Here is an 18,313-nt window from a genome sequence, read left to right as displayed (position 1 = left end):
TGCCACTGCTGACATTTTTTTCCACACTTCTTACATTAAATCTCTCTCACAGGTTGTTACAAATTTCCTCTTTCAATGGTAAAATGAATGCACTAAATGAAGTTAACAAAGTAATATCCAGTGTGTCATACTATACTCATCGACATGGTAATCCTGAAGAGGAAGAGTGGCTTACAGCTGAAAGAATGGCAGTAAGTTCTCCTTTTCACTGAAGTTCATTGAATAGATTTTGTTTCTCCTTACTACTTTAATTATAGAAGTAGCTATATGCTGTGGATACAGCACACACTGCCTATGTTCATATCTAGTGTTAGAAACATTAGGTGTCATGTGAAGGTAATAAGTCATTTTAATAGTAGCCTTTCTGTGAAAAAAAGGTTGTATTCATGTATTTGTGTCAAAGCTGCTGCTAAAAACATGCCTCAAAAATGGATCCTTGAGTATTGTGTGTTTTATATAGTGTTTTAAAAAACCCAAACAAACCTACATTAAAAAAAAGTGTGATTCATTTGAAACTTCAGTGCCACAGTAACTGGAAATTTAATGGTCATTTAAATAAGGATATAGTCTGGGTTTTGTGGTCCAACTTTTTCTCTTTAGAGTTCCAAGTGACTACTCTGCTTTTCACATTTCAGAAACTGGATTCTGTGGTGCAGAAAGTTCTAGATACCACTGTTTTTTTTTATTTAGTCTTTACATATTTTGAATACTGTTGCTTGAATGTATACATAGGGAACTATGAAAATGAGTATTTATAAAGTTAAGAATGATTTTTCTCTTCATCTTTGTGAAATTTAGTCATGTTAAGTGATATTTTACTGTTCTGCCCCATTGCTGTGACTGGCCACCTGTTGTGAGGTTTGTAATTTACAAAAGGACGTCTGACAAGAAAGAATAACTGCAATGTGATTTTTTTTTTAATGCAGTATGAGGAAATAGGTCTCTCTTTTGCATATTCCCTACAGTTTGGCATCTCAGACGAGGCCTGTGTTTTTAAATGAAAACTTGTAGATTTAAGTATTTCATGAGACTCTAGATTGAATATTGTAAGTCTGTAATCAAGGAGAATGTTGGAAGGTGCGGTGCTGTGCATGTTTGTTTTCTCTTTTGGTGTTCACAGCACACCCTCCTTTACTTCAGCTGGAACAAAACAGTCTGACCGTGTCAGTGACACCACTGAAAAAATTGCATCTACCTAAATATGACTGGAATATTTATCTCTAATTCAGTTACAAACATTTCAAACCCTTTAAGTGGCAGCACTGAAATAATCTGATCTTTTTTATATTTCAGTCCTTATGTCCTTTTTATGGGATATGCTGTAGGCATAGCAGTAAAGTTAGAAGTGTCTTAAACAGTTTGGTTTTGATATTTAATGACTGTGAATTGGAATGTAAAAATTTTGTTCCTTGAATAGAGGCGTTAACTGTTCTTCACATTGACTTCTTATGTTTGAAGTCGTTTGAACATTTTTATGCTTTGAGTTCATGATTTTAATATGCCTAAAAAAATTTCCCCTTAGGATATCACAGTGATGAGCATAATGGATTATTTTTAATGCTGATTTTTTTTTTTTAGGAGGAAATTAAAGTTAGGGATAAATACCTTCCCCTTGTGCTATATCTCTCTTGCTTAATCTGTAACAGGTTGAATTTTTTCTTTGTAGTTTAAATGTCAGTGATGGCACCTGAATAATTTGAAATGGCACTACTTTTTTTTTTATATTCAGGAATGGATCCAGCAGAACAATATTTTATCAATTGTGTTGAGAGATAGTCTTCATCAACCTCAATATGTAGAGAAGTTAGAGAAAATTCTCCGTTTTGTCATCAAAGAGAAAGCCCTTACTCTGCAGGATCTTGACAACATTTGGGCTGCACAGGTAAATAATTCAGCTGCTCGTCTCCTGCTGCACGAGAGGGATGTTGTTGTGTGTCACGTATTGAGAAGACAACCTGGGCTTCTTTTGCTTAGTGTTAGACAAAACTGAAGAAAAAATTGAAATAGTGTTCTTTTTTGGGGTCCTGGATCTCAAAGCTGTCTTCTCAAATGTCTTCAGCGGAAGGGATCAGCTACACACATATGGAAAGCCTAAAGGAACAGTTCAGAACATGGTGCAAAAGTTACTCTTTCTAAGTATTAAGGAACCCGCAGTGTCGAGTATCACGTGATACATGGTACTCTTAATGCATTTTGAAATATGAAGTTATGTATTGCTAATCTCTGAGTTCACCACAGTTGTGCAAATTTTTCCTGGGCAGAGCGTGATTAGTAAGACTTAAATAATAATATAATGATGATAATAATAATATAATAATAATGACTGTTCTAGAAGTTGTTTAAGTGCAAATTCTTTCATTTGTGTTGTAAAGATTATTTTTGAAAAATTACAAATTTTGCAGTATTGACTTGTTTACTTAAATGATTGGTGAAACTGGTCTTCCTGGCTGTGGGTTGCATGAGTTTAATAAACAGAATGGGCAGCTGAAGAGATAAAATCATTAAGAATTATTGACAATACAGAAATAAAAAGTCATTTTAGGACAGAGAACAAGCACAAGTACATAGATCCTTTTTCATAAGTAATGGGTAGCGAAAGTGATTGTAGGAGTAAGCCCTCAGGCCAGTCTTTCAAGTCTGGGAAGGCTAAATCTGATTAACAACACAGAGAGCTGTACTGGTTTGGGCAGAGACAGAGTTAAATTTCTTCATAGTGGCTTTTGTAATAACTGTGTAAGTAAGGCAAAAGATTTACCTGTTGATCTCAACCCACGAATTTTCTCACTTTTACCCTCCTGATACTCTTTCCCCATCCCACTGTGGGTGGAGGGTGAGTGAGCAGCTGCATGGAGCTCAGTTGCCAACTGGAGTTACACCATGACAAGAGCTAATACAGGAGTTGGGTGATATTATATCCATACTTTACATGTGTTCATGCTGTTCTGAAAATGTAACAGTTTGGCTTAAGTGGACTTTTCCAGATGTCCCTGTACTACTTTCAGGTTGCACTTCAAACACTTGGGACTGGTTCAACTAAATTCATAATGTCTAGACTTCAATTCCATCCTGATAGTAACTGCACAGGCTGAAACTCAATAAAGTCTTTTCTCATTATCCCAAAGCCCTGTTCAGAAAATTGCATCAGGTAGCAGAGCAATACACAGATTACTTGAATTAGGGTCTGTGATTACAGTTACTTTTTAGCTTGTGATCTGTAGATATTTCCAGACTACAAGATGTCTGTGGGGCAAAAAAAAAGAAACTTTGAGAGGTTAGTTTGCTGCTAGTAGGCTTATTTTAGCTATATTAGAGCCTCACTTTTGATAGTAGTTTTGCCCTGTATTTTTTTGTGAGGAAAAATTTATTTGTGAGAAAGTAATTCTTATTCAGGTAGATGGTTTCACTGCAGCTTTAGCCATGGAATTAAAATAGACTAAAAATTAAGAATACTAAAATCTGCTAGTACAGAATAGTACAGAATGATTTTTACCAACTTCACTACTCCCTGTGTACAGTAGTTTTTAGAAGTTCTTATTAAGTGACTGTTGTAAGAGCAGCTGGAGCATGAAATTCAGTAGCGAGGAGTTGATTTACTGTGTAGCTTTATATAACAGGCAGGTTATTTTAGCTCGGCCTCTGCAGCAGTGGTGAGGTTTTGCTTTTGGGCTCAAGTCATTGTGCTGCTGCACCAGAGAATCTTAGTTAAAAGCTAGAATAAAAATAAGTAGTTTATTAAAGTAATACAGTCACATCGCTTTTACTTTTAGAAGGCAACCTGAGTTTTAATTTTACTGAAGTGTTTTCATGTCTTACAAAGCCACTACTCACAATATAGAAGTGTATTTGATTCAGAGAGTAATGCTGGAAGTCTTTAAAGGTAAGCATTAAGTTGCAGCCTCTGGAGTTGCAGGGAAAGATCCAGCAGGACAAGACACAAAATGGCAGAGGTTGAGGTCTTATTATTCTGGAGCATTTAATGGGAACTTTACAGGCACTTTCTTGTTTCTGCAGAGCAAGCGGGGAAGTCACACACCGTGTTCCCTCTCTCCTCCCACTGTCTGGTAGTGCTTCCCCATGTCTGTCAAAAACCTCCCAAGACAAGAGTTGCTATGTGCCTTATTCTTACTCTCCTTGCTCCCCCCAGGAGCTGTGCATACTTCTGCTTTTATTTGTTATATTATAGATGCTCTTTTTGCCCTGCATGCTCTCAGGTTTTTTCTATCCAGGAAATAGTCTGATAAGAGAAAGAAATTATACAGTATTTTGCAGAATCAAATGGATTTAGTAATTCCCCCTCTCATAATCTTACCCATAACATGAAAACCAACATTACTAATTAAATTCACTTTATTTCAAATGAAAATTTATGGCACACTATAAAGAATTTAAGGCACAGCATGTAACAAAACTATTAGTCTCTTTTTTGTTTTTAAGTGAATTACTGATGCAAGCTTTTAGAAGGAATTGAATTTCAAAACTGCTTATGCATGTATTTTTAATAGTGTACAAAGATTAATTACATCAGAATGTGTATTATAGGTATTTGGTTTGCATTTTTTTTATTCCTTGCTTACGGGAAAATTTTCTGCAGTAAATCAGTTGATTCACATAGTCCAAATTTGTTCGTTTTGAGTGCAGATGTAAAGTACAGGTTGCTTTTTCCCCCTTATTGCCCTCCTCCTTAAATGTCAGAATTGTCGTGTACACCAAACTCTGGGTTGAAATCATGTCTAGTGTAATACTGAACATCTTGTCCTTAGTTGTTAAATTGTTAGATTTTTAAGATTAAAAGCTGCTGGACTTGCAAATATGGTCTGCCAACAAGTTGTTTGTAATAGAAAGCTTTAGTTGTCTGTGAATGCACTATCACGAAGGAAGTACTTCAGCCTGAGAAACTACATGGAAATATTAAAAACTGGTTTACATGTTACAACACCTCAGTGAAATTCATTGCAGAAGTGGATTTTGAGTCCTTTCTTGTTAAAAAAAAAAAGAAAACCACGGAAAACAACATTAAATTAAAATACTGATTTGTAAGTTAAAATACCCTTTTAGACTTTATTGTTCATTATCCCGGTTCAATTTTGTAACAGCAACAAAAAATAAATACTGTGATGCTGCAGTATTTATGTTCTAAATAAATACTTGTGCACACACACAGAGGACACTTAAATACTTACACATACGAGGGAAATCTAAATATTGTGAATTCCCAGTAAAGCAAGTATTCAGTTTGCCATGCTGCTCCCACAGCATCAGCTCTTCTTGCTGGCCACCTCAGACAGTGTGCTTGTAAAAATGGTGTTGGATGTCTTGCTGCTTGACTTAAATATGAATTGCTACTAATGGTGGATTCTTTTTCTCTTCTCGACAGGCAGGCAAACATGAAGCCATTGTAAAAAATGTACATGATCTCCTCGCGAAATTAGCTTGGGATTTCTCTCCTGAACAGCTTGATCACCTATTTGATTGTTTTAAGGTAATTATGCATGTTTTGACTGTAATCAGGAAATGGGTTGTGAGGTTTCATGCAGATTTGTGGCTTTTTCAGTGTCTTACTTTCTACTTATTTTAGATAGTTGTTTTCCGTGTGTTAAAAGACTTCTTAATGTGTAGCAAGTCTCTAATATTCAATTCTAGAAATGCTTTTCTTTAATGAGCACTCCTTGTGACATTTTCTATTTACTTCCTGCCTAAACAAAGGCTAGTGATGCTTGTTTAGTAGACAGTTTTGTTTTCTGGTTTGAACACTTTGGGGTCATGCACATCTCTTGAAGTATTAACGTGTTAAAGTTACCTATTAATATTAAAGTTACCTTTAGCAATCCTAGGAATATAGAATGCCAAATAAAATAAGTTATTTATCCTAAATACCTTTTTACATTTGTTCCAAATTAATAAATGTTGGTGATTTAGTAAATGATGTTTTTTCTCCTGGCATTAGAGTAGGTTTTGTCAGGTTTACCAGGCAGCGCTACTTTTGATCTTTAAGTGGAGGAGATCAAGGACTTCCGTTCCACACTCCCCCAACTTCCTCTTTATCATGTAACGATTTTTCTCTGTTTAGCACACATACTGAATGACACAGCCCCAGGAAGATAAAGTTGAGTGTTTATAAACATATAATGATTTGATTTGAAATCACAAAACAACTTGTTTCTGAAAGTTTAGTTACTCACGGGCTTTTTATGTATAACATTTAACATTTACAGCTTCTAGTAGTGGTGCTCTCTGGCTTGTTCTACTGTTTCACTTTCAGGACATCATCTGCTGTTTCACTTTTAGGACATGATGAGCTTTGTAGTCTCTGTTTTCTGTTTTTAGATAAATACATTATGGGCATATTTTGGCTTACGTGCAATTTGTGCTCTCATTAATGGGGTCCTGTAGTTTGGTGAATATGGGTCCAATGTTCTGTAGTTCAGATGCTGAACTCAGTGCTCAGAAATTCTGTGTGTAGACTGTTTTCTCGGACCTTGACAGATGGATATAAAGTGATGTTATACTGAAAACTTTATCAGAAAAAAGTTAATTTAATTCAGGGGACATTTGTTTCGGTCAGATTCAGAGGCACACATGATATTAAAATTTTACTCACATAGTAATTAGAAGTTATCTAAGAAGCCTTTAAAGAATAAGCACAGGAGTTTTGTGAAAAGCATTTGCAAGAAACAGCTGAGTCCACTCTGGCTGTTGTCAGTGGTAATGTTAACTTTTACAAGAACATGTATGATCTTTAAACAAAGAGCTGCCTTATTTTAAGCCTCAAGTTGAATACACTTTAGTTGTAAACACTAGAAGAACTCTTCAGTTGTGTCTGGCTTATGTACTACGAGCTCTAATGTGCTCTTTGTTTTTAATGAAAGAAATGAAAGTTCTTCATGCATCACTTTATTGTTGCATCATTTGTTAACAGTGCAGGTTATGTGTAGAGTTTAAAAAAAAGACTTTTTTTATAATATTTTTTTTAAATATTAGGCAAGTTGGACGAATGCAAGCAAGAAACAGCGTGAGAAACTGCTTGAGTTAATTCGCCGCCTTGCAGAGGATGACAAGGATGGTGTGATGGCACACAAAGTGCTGAACCTTTTGTGGAATTTGGCTCACAGTGATGATGTACCAGTTGATATCATGGACCAGGCTCTTAGTGCCCATATTAAAATCTTAGATTACAGCTGTTCACAGGTGAGTGATCTGGTATGTTCTGCTGTGAAAGAAGTCACTGAAGTTTCCTTCCGTTCCCCATGAAAAATTGAAGGGATTTGGTAATTTAGCAAAAGTGTTCCCTATCATAGATTTGTATTATTGTACTGACAGCCTGGTACTTTTAAAATGTTATGGGACATATTTTAATTAACACAATTAGTGTTTTAATTGGAGGGAGTGAAATTCATCAGTTTGCCTGTCTTGGTGCAATTGCTGAAGAGCACACTGGAAGAACTGGAAATGGACCCTACCAAAGTAAATAGGGAGAAAGGAAAAGCAACCTCACTCCTCCTGTCTTTGCTTTTTCCCAAACTCAATTATAATGATCTGTTTTGGTGTTTTGTTTTTTTTTTTTTTTTCCCAGTAGGTCCTTATATGTGTTGTATAATATTAGAAAGGACCTAGCAAAGGTCCTTTCGAAACTACTACACACACTCCTTCCCCACCCAAAGTTCTGTGGAAGTCTGCCAGAGCAGTGCTTCATTATGGTCCAAAATTAATCCATTATCCGTCTTGTTAAGTGAAGAAACAGTTTGTCATTGGTTTTTGGTATTTTGTAACAGTGAGTAGAAATAAATGAAAGCTTTAAGAGAGAGCAGATTATTTAAGCACTTCTTAAATAAGTACTGAGAGCTTGAAGGCACGGAGTTTGTGACACACTGGTGACTTCTGCCAGCATATCGTGCTGCTCAGATACTTTCCTTATGCTTCAGAACTCAGGTGGTTTAGCATTTGTTTGGTGTTGTATGTGTGTTCTGTCTTGGAAACAGTGAGGGAATATACAGTTTTGCAATATACTTGATTTTGATTATGAACTGCTGTTCTTTAAGGATCGAGATACACAGAAGATCCAGTGGATAGATCGTTTTATAGAAGAACTTCGCACAAATGATAAATGGGTCATTCCTGCACTGAAACAAATTAGAGAAATTTGCAGTTTGTTTGGTGAAGCACCACAGAACTTGAGGTAAGAATTGAATGCAAATGAAGTTTCCTCTGCCAAAAGGCAGATGGGTTGGAATGAGGCAAATTTAACTTTTTTTTTACAGAAGGTCAGTAAAACTTAGGTAAAACCATAACCTGTGTTGGAAGATGTTCTTGAGTTTGTTTTAGTATGTATAAATAACCTCTAAAAATTCAGGCACCTAAGTTCAGTAAGAGACCATTAACTACTTCCTCAAACATGCTTTTATTAATTTTTATAATTGTAGTCTAGTGGAAAATCTGAGCTTGCTTTTCTGTTATTCATGGACTTCCCTGTCTAACAATGGAATTAGCTTACTAAGTATATCTTATGTTTTTGTATGGATATATGCACATACATCCAAACCCACAAACATACCCACCAATCCCCGTTCTTTGATGACAAATTCATGCAGGTCATCTAGTTTATATGCTTGAAATCAAAGATGACTTTTTGGTCTGGGAGAAATACTCTACTGATTTTTCTCTCCTGAACGGAGTTGTTTTACGGGGGGGAGGAATTTGCTTGTTTTGTGGGGGTTCATTTGATGGTTGTTTTTAAAAGGAAATAAAAATAAAAAGCAGTTTTCTGTTTGGACTCATTAAAGTGTATGTGCTTGTTTTAGTTATTTTAAATGTCTTGCAGAAATAACTGAAATTCCGTACCCCTACCAGTATTTGTATCCACATCAGAATTTTTACAGACTCCTGAAAAATATTATTTGCTTATCAGTGGTGCACAATTGCTTTGTCTTAAAACTTGTGAGCAGATAAACTATTCAAATCAGTGTTACTGTTACAGTTGGTTTACAACAAAGATCAAGTCAGGGAAAGTTAAGGAAAATAAGCCTCAGTTTGCACAACACTATCTTCTTACTGATACCATATTCAGGAGCTGTGATAATACTGCATTCCTGGCTTTTAGAGTTTTCTTTATTCATTTAGTTTGCAACATATTTCTCAACTTTTTCATAACATTTTAATCCTTTACAGTTTCACATTAATGATTACTTGAGGTTTATCCAGCAAGGTCACCTGCTAATTAGCAGAAAAGTTTGTTTTCTGTGTCCTGGAGTCCTTAACCTTTTTCATGCTGTAAGATCCAGGCAAATCAAGCTACCTGATCATGCAGAGTGGTTATTCAATTTGAATGCTTTTAACACAGTGCCTTTAACAAAGATGCTTTGCTTTAAGTAATTATTGAAGCAGAGCTCATTCAAAGTACTGATTTAGGTTTCTGCTCTGAAGTAATCTTGGGAGGAACTGAACATCTTTTGATTGTGGAAGTTTAGGTTTCCTGTATGGTCTGTGTACAGTTAGATGGCTTGAATGCCTCTTGTCTTTGTTTATCAGACCATCTCACCCTCAGATTTCCGGGCAGTCTGCATTGCAGTATGTAATAACACCTCATATTTATGCAGGATTTGAAAACAAATATGGCAGGAAAGTAAACTTTGAATTGAAAGTTTTAATCAAGGGACTTACAAAGACCTCTTCCTGTGGAGCATCCTTTGTTAGCAAGATACTGTTGAGGGAGTTTTTTTTAGTCAGATATTATTACTGTCCAAGTGGCTGGGAAACCTACTGAGCGAAAACATCATTTTGAAATAATCACTGACTTTCCAGCCCACCTAGTTTTCTGATAACTGTTGATAAGGTTTGGAAATTGTAATCTGTGCCTCCCATACCTCTTTCTATCACCTTATCTGACTTAAAACTTTAATACCTAAACATCCTTCTAGCATTTGGATCAAAAACAGGTCAATGTAGGTGTATGTGACTACTGTCTGAAAAACATGTCTGAGAGCTTTCTGTGTGTAACAGTAGTCCCATTTTCTTTATGCTGCTCTTTTGGGGTGGTCCAGTTGATTGGCAGTGGCAATGAAAAGTTCAGTCCAACAGCAAAGGCTGCTGATTCTTGGCAAAACTAAGTATAAATTGTCTTATGCCATTGACACTGTAGAAATTCTTTTGGGAGGGAGGTTTTAATTGTTACTAGTTATTCATGCTGTTGAACAAAGTGATGAATTGGTTGTACAATTGCTTTGGCAAAACTTAGCTCCCTGACCACAGAGAAATGCTACATGTTTTGGGAAGTTCAGCTTAACCAGAATTACAACAGAAAATAATTCATATGTAAGTGCAAGGACTCTTACAGGTGCAAGGACACTTTTTAATACTGAGAAAGAGTCTATTACTCAACATACTGACCTTTACTGTACAGATAATTAATCATCTTAATTTTCTCTGTGTTGGCTGATGGAGGTAGAGCCTCCTGTAGACTAATGTCAAGCACTTAAATTTGACCTGTATCTACCTGAGCAGTAAGAGATCCATCTCCTAAATTATTTGCCCAGAAGAATTAATTGAGCATTGACAGTTCAGGGGTTTTGATAGTACTTTAGAGCAACAATGATGCTTCAAGTCACTTTTTAGCCTAAGTAGTAGAATTTGCTGGGATTGGTCACTGCTGTTTGGATTTTTAATGGTACATAGCATTTGTTCATTTAGCAAAACAACTCTCGTCTTCAAAATCTGAGTTATATGGGCAGAATTATTTTGGGCAAGATATATGTGCAGATAAATATATTTTTTAATCAGTTTAAATTAAGTTGTTTGGAATTTTGCTTTTTTTCATTTTGCCAGTATTTTTCTAGCAAATAAGCATTCTGGCTATGGAATGTCCTTTTTTGTATTGCCAAAATACTACTTCATCCATTTCAAAATGCTATTTTTTCTTTTTATACATTGGCTTTGGGTATCCATTTAGTAGGAACACAATGAAAATCTGAGTTTTGCTGTTAGCTTCAATTTTTCATGCTCCTCAGTTGTTACACATTAATGTGTGTGTAGTAACTAATGTGTAATAATATTACACATTAAATGAATGCGTTCTAATGGCAACATCATAATACAGTCTAACCTTAGATGCTTAAGGAGAATTGTAGTTGCATGTAGAATTTGCTTAAATACTAGAAAACATGCTAAAAGAGCTTGTCAGATCAGCTTTTTTTCCTGTGCCTGAAGACAACAATTTTGCCTTTGACTTTATCCCAACAGATGATCAAAATAACCTCTTGAATGTTGCTCACAAACACAGTGTAACAGCCCACAAATCGTAGCTCATAACTCTAGTTATTACAATTATTCAACTTTTAGAAATAGTTGCTAACCAAGGTGAATCTGTGTGCAAATTTACTGTTTGTGCACGTAGTTGAGAAAGGAGAGAAGTAAATAATATCTAACGCAGAACATTGTAGTCTTCTGCTGGTAAAACTTTTGTGTTGCTGTACTTTGTGAGATTGATACAAATGCCTGATATTATGAGTATAAATATACACTTCAATATCTCGGTTCTGCAAAACACTCCATCTTGCTTCTGTTTGCTCCTTTAGTTGTTTCATGTTATGTATTTCCCAAATAATCAGTGTTCTTATTTGCTGTTACCCTTTGTGAATGCAACTCTCTGTCTAGAGGTAACATCTTGGGTAGTCACTAAAATAGAGACATTCCAGCCTTTTCCTGTGTTTGCTGCTGGTTCATTCTGAGTAAGGAGGGTTGGTGGAGATGGAATGAAACATAACTGGAAAGTTTCTTAAAGTGAAAACAAAGAATGTTCCGAGTATATGAAGTTCTGTATGTTTTTTCTTTTATGCATCCATCCATTCTGTTTTCTCTCTGACAGAGATCTCAGTCTCTGGATTTCTTTTTAACACAATTTGTGTTTTAAGTACCCCTTTCAAACTGTTTTAGAAAATTCTGCATATTATGAAACTCAATCTTCTGAAGACCACAATGCTTAGGAGGGCAAATTATGTTGGTTGCAGATAACAAAATTATTGGCAGGGTGTTGATGGCTTCTGTCTTTTAAACCCAATTTGGTCCAGTGAATCAATTTATCTGTTGTTGTTACATCTACAGTGAAATGTGGTTATCAGCTGCAAGATCATTGTCAGCTGGTGCTGGAACTGGCATTTTTTGCCTTCCCCACTCTTCTCTAAGGTTGTGGGGATACTGTAGAGTGCTGTAGGTGTTGTAGTGTGGAGACCCTGTTTCCTAGGAAGGATGAGGATTCCTGCCTGTAATCCATTCAGGTAATTCTAGGGTCTACTTTTTGAAGTGTTGAAGGAAAAGAGGACAATTCTGAAATGACATTTTTCTTTCCTCAGGGCAGGCTATGGGATCAGCTGAGTGCTAATGAGGAATTTCACTCTTCCCCCTGACACACACTTGTTTTCTTTTTTTCTCTTTACCATGGAAGAGCAGCACTAGTTTGCCTTGTTTATGCAGTCCAGATCAGTGCTCTGAGCTGCAGCTACAGCAGTTGAGACATTTTGAGAGTGTTCTGCAGAGGTGATGAGTCCCCAGGTTCTAGAATTTGATAGTGTTCATGGCACGTGGGTCTTGGACCCAAGCTTTTTATTTTCTTTTGCAGTTTACTTTTGTAATCTAAATATGTCTAGTGTTGTTTAAGAGCAGCATTTTTTACCAGGTCTTGAACTTATAATCTAATTATTTATTTGGGATATTTCTTTTTTTGAACTTTTCTGGATTTTTTTTTTTTGGCTCTATGCTTTGTGTGTCTGCTTTTTTTGTTTGCACCAACATTTTTCCCAGATATTGTTAGGAAAAAAACACAATACTGTTTGCAGGTTTTTTTAACTGTTGTGATTATTTGCTAGTGTTCTTTCATTGTGGTCTCAAGTTTTACTTAGTGTTTTAATATTAAATATAGAAAATATCAGATGGTTGAGGAAGAAACTGAGTTGTGTGTGTTGTAGTTAGACTACAGTTGAGGGTCTCTGTCAATACTGTGCACTTTGTGGGCAGGTATTTCTAGTCTGTGTTGCTGCAGATATTCTCCCTCCAGCACACTGAGTTGCTCAGATCGCTTTGATATTTTTCATACATATTGTAACTTTATAATCCTCACAAATTCGCTGCTTTTAGTAACTGATAAGAACTGTTGGTATGTCAGAAGAAAAAAAGGAAAAATATTGTCAGAAACTTAATATGATTTCTATTCAAGATCCTTTAAGAACTTGCATCAAAGATTATTTGCTTAAATTGATTTCTGAACTGTTAGGTGCAAGACTTCTCTGCTTTTCCTCTGACATTTGTATTTTATTTTCAGTCAAACTCAGCGAAGTCCCCACGTGTTTTACCGACATGACTTAATCAATCAACTTCAGCACAATCATGCCCTAGTTACATTGGTTGCAGAAAATCTCTCTGCCTATATGGAAAGCATGAGGCAGTATGCTAAAGGTAAGCTTTAACAAAAAATTTGCCTCATAGAGTGTATGAAAACTCCAGTTGAAAATGGAGTTGAAAGCAAATTCCCATAATAAAATAACTGTGAAGTTTATTTGTTTAATTTTCAGGTGTCTGTGGGGTTGAAAGCTTTTGTGGTGTCTGATTGCATAAGAAAAGCTTAAAATGCTATTTTTTTCTTTTTTATAATTGAAAATGTGTGTTTTATAGTTGAACATGGGGAAGTGGCAGCTCTCATTTATCTGTGGATTGATAAACATCATCTTGCCCTACTTAGGCTAGGGTAGTTATTTTTGTGGAAAATCCTAGTAATAAAGCTTCTAGTTTTGAATTTCTGAAGGCTCCTTTGAGAAGCTTTTTTAGTCGCCTCCTTTTGAAGTCAGTATTTGGAATTTGTCAGGGAGAAGGACTTTAAACCACAGGGATACCATTTGTTTTTACAAGGTAACTCCTGTATCTGTTCAGTTGCTTTCTCACTGCAGTTGTTACTGGCAGCATATCGTGTTAGTATTTATCTATTTTAGGCTAAACTCAGCCCTTCGCTGATGAATTTACCCTCATACTCTGGATTAACTTCTAGCTACTGAGGTAGAAGTGTGGAAGTGAAGGATAATGGTGGACCAGGAAACTCCTTGCTACACTAGACCACAGTATTTTAATATAAAATTAAACCAACAGAAGTGAAAGGAGGAGGTTTACACCCCTCCTTCTCCACCACTGACTTTACTGACTGGAACCAGGGACTGTTTTCTACCCTGGCATCATAACATCCTGCCAGCCTTTCATTTACTTCTCAGATACGGCACAGTATGTTGTGGAGGAATTCAGTGTAGACAGTCCAGAGAGGACAGGATATTTGCACATTCTGAAGTTTGTGTCTTACACCACTAGGAAAGGTTACCTAGACACCTTTAATTTTGGATTTCATTTAATTTTGGAGTACTAAATATATATATTTTATATAAAAGATACTGAAAATATGTCCTTGAGGATAGGTGTGAATAGCGGTGCTCTGTGAAGGTGGTCGCTTCTGCCAGGTATAGGTCAGTGAGAATGACATTTAGTTAAATCTGCACACTGCAAATACATTTCTCTATTCAGGAATACATGGGGGTATTACCCTAATTTAAGTTCCTTAATTAATGATAGCATTGCACTAATTAATGTTAAAATGATACTAAATTATTTGATCTGTTCTCAAGCCTTAGTCTTCACAGGAAGGTGGAGTAGAACAAGTATTAGTGATGTAACTTCTGTAAGCTGTTGGAGTGCTCTTTAACTTTGCTAAGATGCTGCAAAAATGCCATTTTATTTGTAATGAACTTCACATTTTAACTATGTTGATATCTTATAGTTTGTGATTCTGTTCTTCTTTCTCTTGGGCTTTGACCAGCTGTGAAATCTGGGGTTTGGCCTCAGGGTTAGGAGGGAAACATCATGAACAGCTGTATTCTAAAGCAACGCTGTCTTTGTCCAAAAATAGCCTACACATGCTGTTGGTGTATGAACTATTTTTCATTCATTTCAATCACATCCCACTGCCCTGCCCCTCCCCAGCTATAATGACTCAGTTAAGCTGGAATATGAACATCTTCAATGTGATAGGAATTACATGTGTGTGAAGGCTTTAAATTTAATCTAATTACAAAGCAATTAAATTATGCTTTCCCGAGACAAAGCTGTTGCAGAACTTCTCATTTGCATCAGAGAACAAAAACAGATGAATAATAATGTGGATTTTTTTTTAGTAGATGCTTTATTACATTATTGAGGGCAACCAGAAAATATCTCCTGATGTTCCACATACTGTACTAAATAAGACACAGTTCCTGTGCAAAAACTCTTTAATTTTCAGCTTTATATACTAAATAGAGCAGAACATAGAGCACTGTGAAGTTTGTCTTCCATGCCTTAGTGGAGGAGGAGGAATATGCCAGGGGGGCATATAAATGAAAGGGAATAAATGAAAGGAGAAAAAAGATTATGCATGTGAGGACAGAAAGAACTGGAAGCTGTAGAATTAAGCTTGGCTGGAGAAAGTGAATGAGACAGAGGGAAAAAATTCAAGGCAAACATCCAGACAGCACAAGTCAAACAAATGCCATAGAAATGCAAAATCCAGTTGTCAACAGATCTCTTTGGCAGTTAACACTGCAATTATTGTGTAATTTTGGATATTTTTAAATTAATTTTGAATTTGCCATATTTTTATTTTCCTTGAAGGCTTCCATAGTTGTATTCTCTGATGGAGAACAGTGCTCCTATTCTCCTGTTATTCACTAATGCATAGTATTTTCTGTGATATCACTTCTGTATGTTTGCCTTTTTAAAGAGAAGCCTAATCTGTTTCTGAATTTTTTCCACGCTTTATGATTTTCTCTTCTACTGAACTCACCCTTTCCTCCAACTCTGCAAAGTCCTCCATGAGATGAGACAACTGCTATTGCATTTTGTAGTCCTGAAAGAGGCCACAGTTTCATCTTTCTGATGATTTATCAAAGATCTTTTGAAAATTTTAGAAGATTGCTAGTCAGTTCTCTTTTATGTTCTGTTTTTCTGAAGTAATAAAAAAATCCAAAGTGTTAATGAAATGTAATTATTTGTAGAAATTGTGCCATATGATCTTCCATGTGTGTTTATCACTAATTAGACTTAAATTTTCAACTAGTTGTTTTTTGATCGCTAATTTCTCTGTTCATTCTTCTGCTCCAGTATGTAAAAACAGTTTTTAAGGAGACCACACTTGGACTTGCTATGGGATGCACAGATTAGAAAATAAATCTGGCAGATGTAGAAAGAATGTGATATAGATAATATTTAGGGAGACAGAATTTTTTTGTAGTTCAGTGTTTCAGAATTCTGAAGTGCATCCATATTGCCTTTGGGCAGCTGGCTGGGTTTGAATATTTGACTTTTGTCCTTGCCAGTGTTGATGTTGTGTCTGTGAATTAAAACTCCAGTCAGGAAAAAAATCCCAGATAGTCCCCATAGTGAAAACAAATGAACACCACCACCACCAGCTCCCCCTCAACAAAATAAAATCAAACAAAAAACCCACCCAGAATGCCCAACACTTCAAGTAATTAGTTTTAATTTCTCTGCAATATCTACCCTAATTGTTTCTTATTCTGGAGCCACAGCATATTTTACCAGTTTTCTGCTTGTAATACTGAAGTAATTTTTGTTTGGCTACCTTTATATTCCTTCTTCTGATTTTTTTTTTTCAAATTTCTTCTTTTGATAATTGCCCATTTATGATTACTTCATTAGGGTTATAATTTAAATTTTCTGAAGGATTTCCAGTGAACGTAATGTCTCCAGTTTAGCAGACATCAGTTAACTACTAGTCTTCTGTTTCCCCTTTTATTTTATTTTTAAGATAATGTACCTTTTACACTTGGATATAGAGAGCAATATGACAATAATTTTTCTCTTAATTTTGAAACATTGATGGACTTCAGCTGTTAGACTGGTTTGGTTTGGGTTTTTTCCCCCTCCCTGATATAATAGGAGATACTGATTTTCAGCTCTGAAGATAAATTCTAGTATTAGTCTTGATGTTGTCATGACAGAGTCTGTCGTGGCTGGGTCATCTTAGCTAAAGGCAATTTGTACACCTTTGCAAATAAGAAATACAGCATTCATTAGTTTATAAGGGAGCTGTCATAATGAACATGTGTCGTGATGAAATGCTGTTAGTACAGATGAAAGTAGTGTGTGCAGAGATCTAGATTGTATCTCTTTAATTAATAAAACCCAACCAACCAACCTAACACCAAGCAAAACCACACCAACACCTGTGTTCCTGTGAAGCAAGCAGCTGTTTGTTAAGCAAAATATTATGCTAAGATTTGACAAAATGCAGGTAGAAGTTTGACTTCTTGCCTTATTTTAAAATTAATACTTCTGTTTCAAGCTTGTCAGTATTACAGGCATTTGGGTCTTGTATTTGAAAACTTAGACCAGATAAAGTTGTCTTATTTTCTTCCTCTGAGTGATGTCGTGTACATAGCTACTTATAAAGGTGTTAAAGAAATGGAGAAATTATTTCCTCTGGAGAGGAAGAAGTCCAAAAATGGAAAATTTAAATTTTGGAAAAGATGTTCTGTAAGGAAACTAAAGCATCCTCAGGAAAAAACCCCGCTGGATAATCTGAATTATATGTTTGGTATACTTTCATTTTTAACTGAATTCTGGCTTCAAACTGACTGCCTAAAATTAGGAAAAATTGATTTGAAGTAGAAGAATGCAGGTTCCTAATTTTTCTGTAATACTTTCATTGAACAGTGAGCACATGTATCTGCACCTAATTGTGGATTTGATTATAGACCTTGGTGGTCTTTGCCTATACTCATTTTAATCTAGGATGAAATACTAACAGGCAGTAGCTTGGTGAAAACTCTTTTCATACACCTTACTGAAAATTTGCTGGGTTTTGAGTGGTTTTGATTATATTCAGAATAACAAGTCTTCAAACACATCCTGTCTTGTGGAGTCAGCTTGCCTTTTCTGAATGTCTTGTCTTTTATTTGCAGAGCATGGGGAATATGATCCTCAAACTGTAAGGCCAGGAAGCAGATACAGTCATGTGCAGGAAGTACAGGAGCGACTCAACTTCTTACGGTAAGTTTTAACTTGAATATTTGTTTGACTTCTGTAAGAATACTTTGAATACTTTAAAGAAAAAGAAACCCTTTGCATTTCTTTTTCTTTTACAGCTTTAAGTTGTTTTGTTAACTTCTTTCAAAACTCAGATGCAAAAATACACTGAGTGGTTTTGTTTTGGTTTGTTTTTTATTTCCTAGAGGCTTCTATGCTACTGTTGGAATATTCAAATAAAGTTTATTAGGATCTTTGCAATCCAAGGCTC

General features: G+C 35.7%; 1 protein-coding gene across 5 annotated transcripts in view; it reads left to right on the top strand.

Annotated features, from left to right (window-relative positions):
- USP9X (ubiquitin specific peptidase 9 X-linked) overlaps positions 1-18,313 on the top strand; it is a 107,012-nt gene that overhangs the window by 36,757 nt on the left and 51,942 nt on the right. For all 5 annotated transcript variants that reach the window (XM_032679014.1, XM_032679016.1, XM_032679018.1 and 2 more), the window contains exons 9-15: positions 53-191; positions 1,730-1,882; positions 5,375-5,479; positions 6,979-7,185; positions 8,037-8,173; positions 13,304-13,437; positions 17,979-18,066. In XM_032679014.1, the coding sequence (XP_032534905.1) occupies positions 53-191; positions 1,730-1,882; positions 5,375-5,479; positions 6,979-7,185; positions 8,037-8,173; positions 13,304-13,437; positions 17,979-18,066 (963 nt within the window). The remainder of the gene's footprint in view (positions 1-52; positions 192-1,729; positions 1,883-5,374; positions 5,480-6,978; positions 7,186-8,036; positions 8,174-13,303; positions 13,438-17,978; positions 18,067-18,313) is intronic.

The sequence above is a fragment of the Chiroxiphia lanceolata genome, chromosome 2 (assembly GCF_009829145.1).
Source record: "Chiroxiphia lanceolata isolate bChiLan1 chromosome 2, bChiLan1.pri, whole genome shotgun sequence".
NCBI classification, from domain to species: Eukaryota; Metazoa; Chordata; class Aves; order Passeriformes; family Pipridae; genus Chiroxiphia; species Chiroxiphia lanceolata.
Note: the sequence above shows the minus strand (reverse complement) of the source record. Positions and strands in the feature narration are given on the sequence as shown.